This window comes from Lygodium microphyllum, chromosome 6 (assembly GCF_053477565.2).
Source record: "Lygodium microphyllum isolate KBCC chromosome 6, Lygodium_microphyllum_v1.1.10, whole genome shotgun sequence".
NCBI lineage: Eukaryota > Viridiplantae > Streptophyta > Polypodiopsida > Schizaeales > Lygodiaceae > Lygodium > Lygodium microphyllum.
Genome location: NC_141140.1, coordinates 21,305,571 through 21,320,478, shown reverse-complemented (window position 1 = coordinate 21,320,478; position 14,908 = coordinate 21,305,571). Strand labels below are relative to the sequence as shown.

At 41.6% G+C, this 14,908-nt stretch overlaps 1 protein-coding gene across 2 annotated transcripts in view; it reads left to right on the top strand.

The window, feature by feature from the left end:
* LOC148034367 (M28 Zn-peptidase nicastrin) overlaps positions 1-14,908 on the top strand; it is a 93,766-nt gene that overhangs the window by 71,249 nt on the left and 7,609 nt on the right. The window contains exons 12-13 of one of the 2 annotated variants that reach the window (XR_015691063.1): positions 4,652-4,753; positions 5,702-5,787. Coding sequence is in view for 1 of the 2 variants with exons in the window: in XM_087679311.1 (XP_087535437.1) it covers positions 4,652-4,753 (102 nt within the window). In the remaining variant the exon portion in view is untranslated. The remainder of the gene's footprint in view (positions 1-4,651; positions 4,754-5,701; positions 5,788-14,908) is intronic. The other variant, XM_087679311.1, reaches the window with a different exon arrangement.

Genomic DNA, 14,908 nt, shown 5'->3' with positions numbered 1-14,908 from the left:
TGCCATTGGCAGTTGAGTTGAAGAAAGGTGAAGCCATAGAGACAGGGAACACCCGTTCCGGCACATAGGAACGGATTAACGCGTTCCGAGGGGTTCGGGCCAAGGAAACGTTGGCGAAACGTTCCAGCCTGTTTCCTGGCCCGTTCCCTCCCGTTCCAGTCCGTTCCTTGGCCGTTCCAGGTCCGTTCCCTGTCTGGAACGGCCGTTCTAGCTCAAGAGTTTTTTTAATTTTTTTAATTTTTAACTTTTAAGTTTTTTTTTTTGTTGTCGTTGCCCGCGCTGTCTCGAACTGCTTGCGTGTCGCCCGTTTCGCGCCCGTCTGTCTGTCGCACGTTTCGCCTGCGCCCGTCTGTCTGTCGCCCGCGCTGTCGCTCATTTCACCTACGTCGCCTGTTTCGCCTACGTCGACTGCTCCCGCTGGCACGCTGCACTCCCGCCGAGTACCTGGTCCGCCCAGTCCGCCTGCCAACTGTCCTCGCCCACTCTACCTGCTCCGCCTGCCCTGCCGACTGTCCCCGCCCACTTCGCCCGCTCCGCCTGCCCTTCCGACTCTCCCACCGACTATCTCGCTTGCCCCGCCTGCCCCCACTGCCTAGGCCCTACTCCCACCTGCTCTCGGGACTCGTCTACCTCTCCCGCCTGCCTGGCCCGCCTCTCTTGCCTGGCGTGACTTCTCCCCGGGATCAGGTGAAGTCTCAAGGTCCGAAGATCAGTATCTCGATTCTCAAATTTGTCATTGTCCCAAATTTGGGAGCTGAAAATGCGCCAAATTTTGGGGCATTTTCAGCAAGGAATTGCAGGCTGGAATGCCCCAAAATTGGGGCATTTTGAGTCTGTCATTGCCCCAAGTTTGGGAGCTGAAAATACTCTAAATTTTGGGGCATTTTCAGCAAAGGAATGTTCAATGCAGGCTAGAATGCTCCAAATTTGTGGCATTTTCAGTAAAAGGAATGTAGGCTGAAATAGCACCAAAGTTCTGGCATTTTTAGCATTGCTAAAAATTTAACACACACATGTTGAAATTTTGGCTGCAAATTTCTGCAATTTTATTGAACTTTACTGATTATTTGTCACTTTTATATAGATGGCAGCATTGACATCTATGGGATCTTCATCATCCTCAGCAGGTACTTCGTCAACAACTGGACGAAGTCGAAGCACTACTTGGTCATGGTGGGATGAGGTAGATGCAGGGGTGCCATTGAGAGGTGGAGGGGCTCGCCCTTGGAAATGCAAACTTTGCCCTTATGCTCTCACTAGTGGGGCTGATAAAGTGAGAGCCCATCTTCTACATGAGGAGGGGAAAGAGGTGCGTTTTTGCACCAATGTATCAATTGAGAAAAGACAGGAGTTACTTGACCGCATAGCCACATCTATGGGGAATTCACATGCCAGGAGGACGCCAAATATAGCAGTGGATCCAACAACATGGACTCCAAGACCAGCAGGGCATGGTGCTTCATGTAGAAGACCACCAGGATTAGTGGCTACGCAGCCTTCACGTGGGCCATCAATGGCAACAGGTCGTGGTGCTAAACAGAGTTCATTGCACACTTCATGGGAACCAAAGAAAAAAGAGGAAACAGATGCAGCAGTGGCACGCTTTTTGTACCATGACCATATTGCATTCAAATCAGTCAGGTCACCTTATTTTTTAAATATGGTGACAAAGATTGCAGAGTATGGACCCACATATAAGCCCCCTTCATCAGAAACTATCAGGACTACATTGCTTCAAAAGGAGAAAGTAGCCATAGAGATTGTAACAGCAAATATTCGCAATCAATGGGCAAGAAATGGAGTGACATTGATAGCAGATGGATGGAGTGACACACGCCATAGGTCCATACAAGGTGTTGTTGCATATTCTCGTGGAGATGTATACTTCATTGGTAGTCATGATGCTTCAGAGACTGGAAAGAGTGCAGATGTATTGGCATCCGAGTGGTGCGAGGCAGTGCAGGCTGTTGGGGCAGAAAATGTAGTGCAGTTTGTGGCAGATGGTGAACCTACAAACAGGGCAGCAGGAAACATTTTAATGGCAATGTATCCACATATCACCTTTAGTCCATGCATGGCGCATTGCTTGAATAACTTGTTGAAGGATATTGGGGACTTGCCATGGATTGCATCTCTTGTTGCGAAAGGCAACAAGATTATCACATTTATATGTAATCATCAGTACTTGCATGCTGAGTTTCGCAAGAGAAGTGACAAAGAACTTCTTAAATACTCGGATACACGATTTGCATATAACTTTCTTATGCTTGGTCGATTGGACTATTGCAAAGGTGCAATTAGGGAGCTATTTGCTAGTGATGAGTATGAAAATTGGACTGGGGCTGCCACTTCTACTGCCGTGTTATGTAATGCATATGTTTCTGATAGAGATTTTTGGGATGAGGTTAATCGCACCAACCAAATGGTTGATCCTATTATGCACATGTTGAGGCTTGCAGATGGCATGGATCCATGCATTGGGAAGATCTATGAAGGTATGGATCGCATGATTGAGAGGTTGGAGAGTTTGGAACCAAATGCAGATAAGTATGAGCAAATCAAGGAGTTATGCATCAGCAGATGGAATGAGTATGACTCTCCTATGCATGCTGCAGCATATGTGCTTGATCCTGAGTTTCAAGGAAAGATGCAAGAAAGAGACCTTGAGGTAGTCAAGGCTTGGAACACATTGCTTGCAAGGCTTTATCCTAGCCGTGAAATGCAACGCAAAATTAAAAATCAGCTCTCTGTATATCGACAAACATTAGGGATGTTTGGTACAGAGGATGCACTAGAGGACAGGACAAATATTGGGGCTGCTTTATGGTGGGAGGACTACGGGGCAGAAGCTCCAGAGTTGCAGAGTTTGGCTATTCGTATTCTTAGCCAAACAATTAGCTCTTCTTGTTTAGAGCAACTATGGAGCTCCTTCAATCACATTCACTCAAAGAAGAGAAATCGTCTTGGTACAATGAAGACGAATGACCTAGTTTATGTGAGCTCCAATCTTCGCTTGCTAGCTCGTACATCAGTTGCAAAGGCTGATTCTTTTATATGTTGGAAAAAAGATGACGATGATGATGATGGTGATGATGATGGGCAGGATGTTGTTCAGCAGGATGAGCATTCAGGCACAGTGGAGCCATCTTCCATGAATCAGAGCACTTAGTAGCTAGCCTTTTGCAACTTTAGAGTATTGACTTGGAAATTGGAGCTCTTGTAACTTGGATCTTTACTATTTAGGCTTTAAAGTTTACTGTTTAGTGCATATTTTGCGTTTTTGCAATGCACACTTGTTGCCAGTTGGACTTATGCAACATTGTTGATTACAGTGTTGAATTATGAATGCGACAATCCATTGCTGGTTACAATGTTTTGAATCTTTATTATTGTTGAAAGTTGAAACTTGGTTATTATGTCTCTAGAGTCTAATTTCATGAATTATAATTCATGGTTGATAATAGATATGATCTGTCTCTCTAGATTCTAAGACTAGTGTTGACTCTATCTCTCTCTCTCTCTCTCTAGAGGATATATATATATATATATATACCGTTCCCTCCGTTCCCGTTCCCTCGCTTTGGGCGTTCCCCCCGTTCCAAGGGGTCCCGTTCCCGTTCCCGTTCCCCGTTCCTGGTAACTATGGGTGAAGCTCCTCTGCTAGAAGCTGTTGCATGGGCTAACAAATGAGGTTGACCAATGAGGTTGCTGGAGAGATGCATGAGGGATGTCTGACCATTTCATTCTCAAAAGATAAAGGTGAAGGAGATTGTAAAGAATATTCCCTCAGAGCCGAACCTGCTCTAATACTGTATGTTGAAAATCGGGAGAGGCAAACACCAGAGAGGTGAAACTCAAGGAGGGGGAGATCTCAAGAGAGCGATTCTTGATAAAATTGGAAAAAGAACATACCTATATGTGACGTCAGGCATGAGGGAAACTATCCTAATAGGAACCACCTAGTATTGCAGGGTCTCCACCCTCCATGACTCACCTATCTCTAACCAAGGTTGCTCTATATCCACCTCTATCCCTCTCTCTTTGCCTAGACACCATGCCCAAGAATACAAGAAAACAAAGAAGAGAGCATGTGAGTACTCACTGTAGCCTCCATCTTGACCACTGTTGTCTTTCTTATGCATGTTACACTTGCTCAGGGACGTTGGCACACATGTATCACACCTTTTGAGAAGGGTGGTGGTGATCACTTCTCTCCTTATGTTCAGTTGCATGGATCTCTCCAGCATGATTTGAGTTCCACATTTTTATTATTTCCAAAATCTCTTTGACCTGGTGTGTTGAGAGTGTTACAGCTCCATTTGGGACACACCCATCTTTTGAACCAGGTGCCCATGGAGTTTTTCTCCACTTTTTGGCACATTGGCATGCCTATAGTGGCATCCTATCATCTTGAGCATATCATTTAGAAAACTGAGCACTGTGTTTTGTCATGTTTAGTATGTTGTGGTCACTTATTCTTCAAATTGTTATCTACCAACTGTGAAGAAGTATATCCTCAATATTTTCCTGAATCAGATCTTTAAGGCTATATGATAATGACAACTGCCACTTTTGACTGAGTTGTTGGATTTTATGATGATATTCGTTTAGTATTGTTTGCATGTGATTAACTGCACAAATATGCTTGCAGGAATTGGCTGATCACACAGCGGAAGTGCGCATTCAACATGAAATTCTGGATAATGACTTCACCTTTTACGATGTACCCAATGCTCAGCTATATGTTTATCAAGTCAGTATTGCAAACACAACCTTTGGGTCTTCTTTTTTTTTCTCCTGGCTTTTCATTTCTTTCATGATCATTCTTTTGAGGTTGAGAGTTTGCAGGACTTTAAAATGCTCATAATATCATTCCACCAAGTTATAATAATTTGTGCACCTACTTAACTTGTTGAGTCCACAAGGGACTTTGGTGCAAGGTTTGTCTATAGAAAGTTGTGAGGAGTGCTGATGTAGGAATAATTTGAAGTGGTTTCCAGCATACTAAACAATGGGCTTGATGTCTATAGGATGATGATTATCAATAGTCCCATTGAAAAGATTAGAAGAGCTTTTACTAACTATGAGTGAGTGTTGAGGACTTTGAGATTTAAGGGTGTACAACAATGTTTGGAAAAGACCAATAATACTTTGAGACAAAAGTGGTACTTTTTGTATATTCTTGTGTGAACTTAAAACTCAAAGGGGAAAACTGACTGTAGGCCAGGCCCTTTCTCTATTCAAGACACGAGGGTTGGTATGTGTGTGTTAATAAGGGCCTTAAGAAGTTTAAAACAAGAAAGGAAAAAGTGAATATTTATACATCTAGTAGTGTGAGAGTAATGGCATACATTGCTTACCTTGAACAGGTTTTGAAGTTTCTTCTCACAATCTTTGGTTTTTCCCTTTTGTATGTGGAGCTGCCTCTTGATCAAGTAGATAATAAGCCCACAAGCTCTATCTTACCTCAGCCCTTTGCTTCCTAGAACTTTGCCATGCAGTACTATGGTGTGTAATAGTAATGGCCTGAAGTGGTTAAACAGAACAAAGAAAAATGGAATATCTGTGCATTTGCCATGGTTGGGGTGAGTTGGGGGAACTCATGCCATCTTAAAATATGGAATACTTATACAGTACTTATTTTGAACTTGTTTTGGCGTCTCTTCTCATGTTTCTTGTTTTTTCCCCTTTGTATTTGTAGCTGGCTCTTGGATCATGTGGATATTGGGCTCACGAGATCTATCCTACCTAGTCTTTGATTGCTTTCTCAACACTTTGCTGCAGTATGTAAGTAGTTTGGTGCTTGGTAACAATTACATATATCACAAGTAAAGAAGTTTTTGATGGGGGCTTGGTAGCCATGCCATGTGGCATTTTGACATTATCATAGTATGGCCTCTTTGCTGATATTTCCATACAAAGTTTCAAACATCTTGATTTTTGCTCATGGATATAGTGAATTGGTCCTAGGGCTCAAGGCCATCTTAGGGGACTCATGAGCTTGCGTCACACTAACTTCTAAGGTTTCCCTCACTCTGTAAAGGACTCAGGCCTCTTAGGCTTATTAGCTTGGATAGACATTGTGTGTATGTTTTATATTGCTTCTTGGGAGTCCGGCTAGTTGTGGCTAGATACCTTGGTAGCACTTGGGTTCCTGTGAAAGTCAACACACACCCCTTGTCAAATGGGTTATTTTGCCCTCGTAGGTTTTGGTTTGTTACAATTGGTATTAGAGCTTGGCTCTTGGTCACTTAGTAGTGACTAGCTCTAGTAGTTCTAGTTTATCTTCTAGTGTTTTTACAACTAGCTAGGATATTTAGTTGGGGCCACACTTTGGAGAAAGTCCTATGCATTTCCAATTCAATTGTTCTTGGGGGAAGGGCTAACTTGACACTTAGCTTTTAGGTGTTTTTCCTTTTTGAGGATTCGTATGACAAATTGGAAATCATTAGAGAAGCTTCTTTGTTCTTCTCCTCTCTTTTCCGCTCTTGTTCCACCCCCTCAAGCTTTTCTACTGCACTTCCATGAATCGTTTCCCTCCATTCGACATCGCCAATCTATTCCTCTTACTTCAAGCTCTCACATGCTAGGGTTTGGAGAGGCATTTCTCATTTTCAGCCTGTCAGAACAGTCTTCCATAACTAAGAACCTTGAGCAATCTGTTCTTCCATACTTCAATTCCATCATCCAAGGTCTAAAGAGTGTCTTTGCGAAAGTGAGTACCGTTAGTAAGTGCTAGAAGTATTAACTTAACAGGATTGCAGGTTAGGAAGCATGAGCATGAAATGCATTGAAATTCATGCTGATGGGCACAAGGGCACTCCTCTCCTCTTCCACTTGGATCCCTCTCACCTCCATAGTCTCTGAAGCATCACAAAAGAGAGAATCTATAAATAAGCTTGAGGTAACAAGCAAGGACATTCTTCATTTGTAAGCAAGGTTTTCATTAAGATTCAATGTAGTTTCAAAAATTGGGAAGCAAACTTCAAGCTTGAAATGAAGGAATCTAGATTGCTCACCCCCCCACTAAGTTTTGAAGAGATTTGGGTAGTCGAGGAAGGAGGAGCAACACCCTCAAGCAATCATAGACTTCTTTGTCAAGCTTTACTCCAAGCTTTATGGTGGGCAGAGGTAAAAAGGAACAACTCTACCTCTACTGAAACCCTCTTATAAATTCATGTGCATACCCTCACACTCTCAAGGCCTTGAATTTCTTACTAGCTCCACACATGCTTCACAGATTAGCTCTCCACTTTGTATCTTTGATTATATGAGCATAATTTTAAGTTTTGCTTCTCCCATTTACGTAACAATACGTGATATTAATCAAGGCTTTCCATACCTTGTGTAGTGCCAAATCAGTCCATTCTGTGATCAAGATTTTGGTATTGGGAATGTAAAGAAGGATGGAAGTTATGCATTGAAGAGCAATGGATATGCATGAAGAGTGTGGCATTCAGTCCATTCTGTGATCAAGATTTGGGTATTGGGAATGTAAAGAAGGATAGAAGTTATGCATTGAAGAGTAATGGATATGCATGAAGAATGGACATGTCAAAGAGAGAAACCTATATGGATTTAGGGGCACTGCCACAAATGGGAGCTCATAACATCAATATTTGGGCTGTAAGATGCAGCCATTCTATAGATCAGTTGTACATATCCAATATAGAGACATATCCTCTATAGAGACTCTGTCAAGGATTTGGACAATGATTTTCCATACTCTTTGTTTGAAATGGGAGAGGATATAGGGTGTTTCAGACAGTAAGAGCAGGAGAAGAGATGCTTTTCATAGAACTTGGGATATCATCATCAGTCTTTCACTATCAACCACACATGGTTTGCAGTATAGACTTTCTGATTGGTTATTTACTTAGGCTTTGTAATAGACTTCTTGTTTGTTGTATAATTCTTTGCTTTGGAAGTCCCTTTACAAGGCTGTTTTTATACTTTGCCTTGAGATACTTTGCTTACAGTGGATTTGTTAATAAATTTATGCTTTTCATTTTAGAAAAAAGAGAGCAACCTATGCAAGTATGAATATTAAAGTCAATCCATTTGATGCCTAAAGTATTTGCCAGCTCATGGACTGTGTATTGATGTTCTTTGTGCTTTGGTACGACCTTCCTAGACATACTTATTTTCACTTAAGTACAATTAATACGAGTAATGCACTGAACACAGCTAGGCCTAGGATCTCTTAGGATACTTAATATAGTTAACCCTAGGGTTTTCTATTTAAAGGCTTTTTATGTTCTAGCACATTAGTGTGGATCATTATGTTCATGGGTTATGATCAATATTGAGCCATTGTACTTTGATTCATTTCATTCATTAGTTATCAATGTATCATTGTGGTCAAGTACTTTCTATATTGCACAATTAATCCACATTTGGGTCAACAAAGGTAATAGAGACAATAGTGCTGCCCTAATAGCTATTGTCTTTGAGCTCCATGGCCATGACTTAAGGCTATTGCGTCTAAGTTGGCTTTCACCCTTGGCATCACACAACAACTCTTGCAACACCACTTAAGCCCTACCATCACTTGCAATTCAATGCACCACAAGAATTTGTAAGTACATGAACGAGTGACTTTGTTGATGCTCCCTTCTTTTATAGAAAAAAATAAAGGAGTTGTCCTACTGTTAAATAGGTTGACCAATAATCAAATAAAATTAAATAGGCTGCCTCTAAACCAATGATATGACTATTTCTAATAGGTGCGCAGCATCAAAGGAATGTATGGCATGCAATAACATGCCCTACCTCCACCTTCTCACAATTGTCCCCCTTTGGCTTGGGGATATTTGAGGAACGCCACTCCACGACTATAGGACAGGGACATCCCTGCTCTATGCCAAGACATGCACCGGAGGAGAATAAGTCTCATAGGGAATGGCAGAACTAGCATAGGAAAACTTGCTAGGTATTGGTCCAGCCTAGCTATATTGTAGGAGGAGTTGGCTAGCCTCCCTGATATGAAACCACCGTCCAAACCGGGTTGAGGGGTCAACAGTTGATGTAGTAGTCATCTGTCCATTAGCCCCATACAATCGGCCATGCCACCATAGAGCACAGTGACCCTCTTTGCTTCAGTCACCACTGTCAATCAATTGGCATGATCAGTAAGGAAGAAGTATGACACCATCTCATTTGGATAACATAGAGATGGGGCCGCCAAAGCCACTAAAAAAGTGGGCACTGAGAGAATTCAATGAAGCATGTTGGAAACCATTGAGAGATATTATGGCAGTAGCAGGTGATATGCACATCACCAAAAAGGAGGTAATTGATACCTTACTTTCAACTCATGATGGGTTGCCACAATCATGGATAGTGGACAGCGGTGCCTCTTTTCATGTTACCCCCTCTTTGGAGTCATTTTCTGAATACACTGCAGGCTTCCTGGCAAGGTTTACTTGGATAATTACTATGTATGTGAGATAGAGCGTGTTGGCACCATTCACTTGGCTCTTGAAAATGGCCAAGAGTTAATTTTGCAGGATGCCAGATTTGTACTTGGCATAAAGAAAAGTCTACTATTAGTTAGGTAGCTTAATGCTAAAGGTTATTTTACTACCTTTGGTGGTGGATTTTGGAAGGTCCATAAGGGCTCTATGCTAGTTGTTAAAGGCACAAAAGGGGGACTTTATATTATTTGCATTGTAAGTTCTTGGCTGTGGCTGAAGTCCATTCATAGATGGAGCTTTGGCACAAAAGACTTGGTCATATGAGCGAGAAAGGCTTTCAGGTTTTTTCCTCTTTAAGGAGATTTGATGTAAAAGGCTCTGGTCTCGAATTTTGTAATGATTGCTTATATGGAAAACAAGTGAAGTCTCCTTATTACTGTGGTGTCGTTAAGAAGTCTAATGCTCTTGACTTAGTACACTCTGATGTGTGTGCTATGCCTGTTAATTCGTATGGGGGTGCACGCTACTTTGTTACTTTCATTGATGATTTCAGTAGAAAGTCATGGGTGTATGTACTTAAGAGCAAAAAGGAAGTGTTGGATGTTTTTAAAAAGTTTCATGCTTTTGTTACCACACAGAAAGGGCTTAAGTTGAAAGCCATAAGAACAGATAATGGGGGTGAGTATGCCTCAAATGAATTTAACAAGTTTTGTGAGATGCATGGCATTAAGAGGGAGTTGACAGCCCCTTATAATTTTTCATCAAATGGCGTGGCAGAAAGATTTAATTGCAAACTTTGTGAGAGAGTCAGATGCATGCTGTCGAGATCATCGAGCAATGCAATTTGCAGAAATACGTGGAAGCAGTAGACCAAGGGGTAGACTACATCCACTATGTAGAGTTTTTGAGGACTTTCCATAGGAACCACGGCATCATAATTGTGCATGAGGGAGAGGAAGCTCGTTAGGTGCAAATTGAATTGACCTGGGAGCTAGTGAAAAAGGCATTGGGCTTGGCGAACAACGTAGAGAGGAAGTCAAAGCCGACAAGTACTGGAACAGTGTCAAACCTGCTCCAAATCAGCTGCTGTGGATTTGCCATCCCAAAAAGACTCCAGGGAAAACTTGTACCATTGCTTACATCTGAGCCAATAGAAAAGGTATAAGAACAGGCTATTACCCAGACATACATACAAACCAGGCTTCAAAGAATCATCAGAAAAATGATCTGCTGAGTTGAGTCCCCATTCAATGGAGCAGTGGTCACTGTAGATCTTTGGAAATCTGCAGAGCTGAACTTCCACAGGAGAATTGGTGGCTGACTTCAATTGTCAAAACTGAATCAGATCTGGTTGATTGCAGGGAGCTTTGATGATGAGATAAAATCAATGCTATCTTTGGATTACATTTTGCTGACTGATGAGGGTGAGCCTCTAACATTTAAAGAGGCACAGTCATGTGAAAAGAGAAAGTGGAAGCTTGTTATGTAGGAAGAGATGAAGTCTTTATATGCAAATAACACATGGGAGCTTGTACCTTTGCCCAAGGGTAGGAAAGCTATTTCTAATAAATGGGTTTACAAAGTAAAATGTATTGATGGAAAGCCCAAGTACAAGGCACGGCTGGTTGCCAAGGGCTATACATAGAAGGAAGGTATAGACTTCCATGAGGTCTTTTCACCAGTGGTGAAGGTGACTACACTCCGTGTTTTGTTTGCTCTCACTGCATCCTTGGATTTAGAGTTGGATCAGGTGGATGTGAAGATTGCTTTTCTTCATGGTGACTTGGATGAAGAGCTGTACATGAAGTAGCTAGAAGGATTTGCTATTCCAGGAAAAGAGCATTTGGTTTGTAAGCTGAAACACAGCTTATATGGGCTGAAACAAGCCCCTAGACAAAGGTACAAAAAATTTGATACCTTTATGCTTTGCAATGGATTTAAACGCAGTCATGCAGATCACTGCTCATACACAAAGATTGATGATGGAAGTCTTTTTGTGCTGGTTTTATATGTGAATGACATGTTGATAGCAGGACAGCATAAGAGTACTTTGAATGCTCTTAAAAGGCAGCTGAGTTTAGTCCTCTCTATGAAAGATTTGGGGGCAACTGAACACATTTTGGGCATGCACATTAAAAGAGACAGAGGGCAGCGTTTGTTGTTTCTCTCACAGGAAAAGTACATCAGCAAAGTACTTGACATGTTTAATATGGCTAATGCTAAGCCTCTTGGTGTGCCTTTACCGCCACATACAAAGCTTAGCAAAGCTGATTGCCCTAAGGATGATGCAGTTGCTAGTGCCATGAAGGATATACCTTATGCATCAACTTGTGGATCTTTGATGTATGCCATGGTTGCAACTTGCCCTGACATTGCTCATGCAGTAGGAGTTGTTAGTAGATTCATGTCTAACCTTGGCAAGCCACATTGGGAAGCAATGAAATGTATCTTCAGATACTTGAAAGGTACACAAGAAAAATGTATATGTTATGGAAAGGGTACACTAGAGTTGCAGGGATTTTGTGATTTGGACATGGCGGGAGATCTTGACACTAAAAAATATACCAGTGGGTATGTTTTTACTTTGGTTGGTGGGGCTATCTCTTGGTGTTCAAGATTGCAGAAAATTGTGGCAATGAGTACTGTGGTGGGGCTATCTCTAAGGAAGCTATTTGGCTTGGCCGTCTAGTCAAGGATTTTGGTCTTTCTTCACGTACTCCAGTGCTTGGTTGTGATAGCTAGAGAGCAGTATGTCTGGCTAAGAATGCCATGTTTCATGCACGTACCAAACACATAGATGTTCAGTATCACTTTATACGATAGGTCTTGGATGATGGTCTTGCCACATTGACTAAGGTCAAAACCCAAGATAACCTTGCAGATGTTCTCTCTAAGTGTCTTGCAAAGGCTTAGCATGAGCATTGCATTCGTTTAGTGGGAGTTGGTTAGCTTAAAGGTACCACTTCGGGCCTTTAAGTGGGAGGTTGTTGGGTGTAATGTCCCTTCTGCTCCGTGTAAATAGACTTGCGAGTGTGAACACACCCTTAATGTACCTAACATATAAATACATTCCTTTATTCTTTGTGTACCATCACAATCTGGTACACCTATCTCTGCGATCACTCTCTTTAACTCTCAGCTCTGCTCTTCAACATGCCTTGATCTTGCACTCCATTGCGCACTCTCCCCTTCAGAACCTACAGCTATGAGCCAAAGACCAAGCATCCTCCAAACTTGAAAAGAAAGCATGAAAAGATCAAGGTTAGGCAATGGCGAAGAAATATCAAGCCTTCTAGATTGAAAAGTCATTAGGATGATTATGATATGCAAGATGATTAGCAGAGAATTGAGAGGGAGAGATACTTGCAGTACTTGTGGTCAACCAGCTCAAACAGTCAAGAGGCCCACACTTCACAACGCAGTTCACACACAAGCAGCTAATCGAGATAGGAGCAGCAGTGAAGCATGTAAAGCGAGACAACAGACTCTCTCTAAAGCTGAAAACACGCAAATGCGCAAATGTAAAAAATGCAAGTTGAATATAATCAGATTATAAAAAGGCAAAGCTCATTACATTGAAAAGCAGCAGGTTCAGCTGAAAATGAAACGAGGTGAAAACCAGCAGCGATAGCAGAGCAGGCCCAAAATGTTGGGTTTCCAGCATCCGCAGCTAGGAGGACAGGTTGCCTAGCCCTAAACTAAGGTCTCCCAGCTGAGGAAGAAGTCACCGTACAACGACTTAGAGCACTTAGCAGCTCTTGCTCGCAGTAAAACAGGCTGCGTTAGCAATTGACTAGCTGCCCAACAATAGATAAGGGCCAGGAAGAACAAATGCAAGGTAGAACAACTCCCCATAGTAAAAGATGCAGCAATTTCGGACCTCTAATCTTTGTATAGAGCAGCACAAAGCACCAAAATCAGCAACATTGGTTGTTTGATACCATGTGAAATTGGACCATGTGAAACTAGACATCTGATACCATTTGAGAATGAGCAATTGAACTAGGAGAATCACGACCACCAAAGTTCAAACGCTAAGAAGAATGAATAGTGAAAGAGAGAACATAGGAACTCAAATAATGAATGAATGGGCAATGGAATCCATAACACAAGTTGGGAGATGTATTGTACTAACCACACAGATGATGGCATGTGTGGTGGCCAGCAATATCTCCAATCTTCCTTGCTCTAGGTGGATGTGATCCAATACAACAAGAGTAGAGGAGTGGAGTTTATATAGACTCTAGGATGAGACCTCAAACAAATGAGCTAGCCCTAAATAGGTTGCTCAAGTGCTCGTAAAGGCACCCAATAACAAGCCTAGTAAAGAGCCTAACACTTGTGACATGCCACTTAGGAGATTTAAGACAATTAGTACTGCTAGTACAATTAAGTTTAGAGTTTCTTAGGACACTTAGTACAATTAATCCTAGGATTTTCAATTTATAGACATTTGGTGCATTCTAGCACATCATTACAGTCATTGTTGATTCATTGTAGTTTGATTTATTTCAGTTGACTAATTCGATTGATTGTTATTGTGACTTGAGTATTCTTCTGCTTCATTTCTCTCTCTCTGGCACAATTGCTCCACATTTGGGTCAAGATGGATAATTATTCCATAGAGAGCTTAAGGACTCTTGGCTCTTAAAACCCCGAATAATGTGCCGTTGACTAATAATGAACTCAAAATTGCATGTTGGCTCTTGACACATAGTGCATCATATACAAAATTAAGATGGATCTCTTTACTAGTAGGCACAAATAGTCTGCCTTGCCAAAAGTAACCCAATCTTGATTGACTTCAACTTTTGGGCTAAAAGTTTCATCTTGGACTCATTGCTAAATCCCACCGCAATGATGGTATATGTGACAATGTAATGCTACCTTTTAGAGAGAGGTAGAAGTGAGTTAAAATTGTCTTGAACAAGAGAGCATCGACCCCGTTGAAGCTACCAAGGATGGTGGCAACTTGACTAGTTGCATTTCATGGGACTGTACATAACAAAAATTGAGTTATTGATCTAATGACCACAAAGCTTCATTAGTCTTAATGAACTTTTAACAATAAACTAGCATAACTCCATTTTTAGCATGTATTCAAATGTCTTTGGGGTTCGTTCAGATACTGTCAACCTAGATGACAAGATTGACCCAAAAAGTAGAACCATAAAGTAAGCATGTCCATACGGGATAGGTACAGGGGGGCATTTAGAAAAACATAAATTAGAGAGCATTTGTGAACGTCTCTTGGCCTTACAAAGAGCAAGAAGGATATGAGGTTGCTTGAGAGGTATGGATGGGTTAAGCAATGCTGCCACAAGATAATGGTCTAATTTGCTGTATTATTTGCCTCAAGCTGAATACATAAAGTAGTTGGGAAATGAGAGGACTATTGGGCATGAGACATTTCTTGAAGCCAAGTCACATCGGTCTAGCTCAAACCATAAGACTTTTTATTTGATAAGAAATTGTTAGGCTTCTTATGTAAT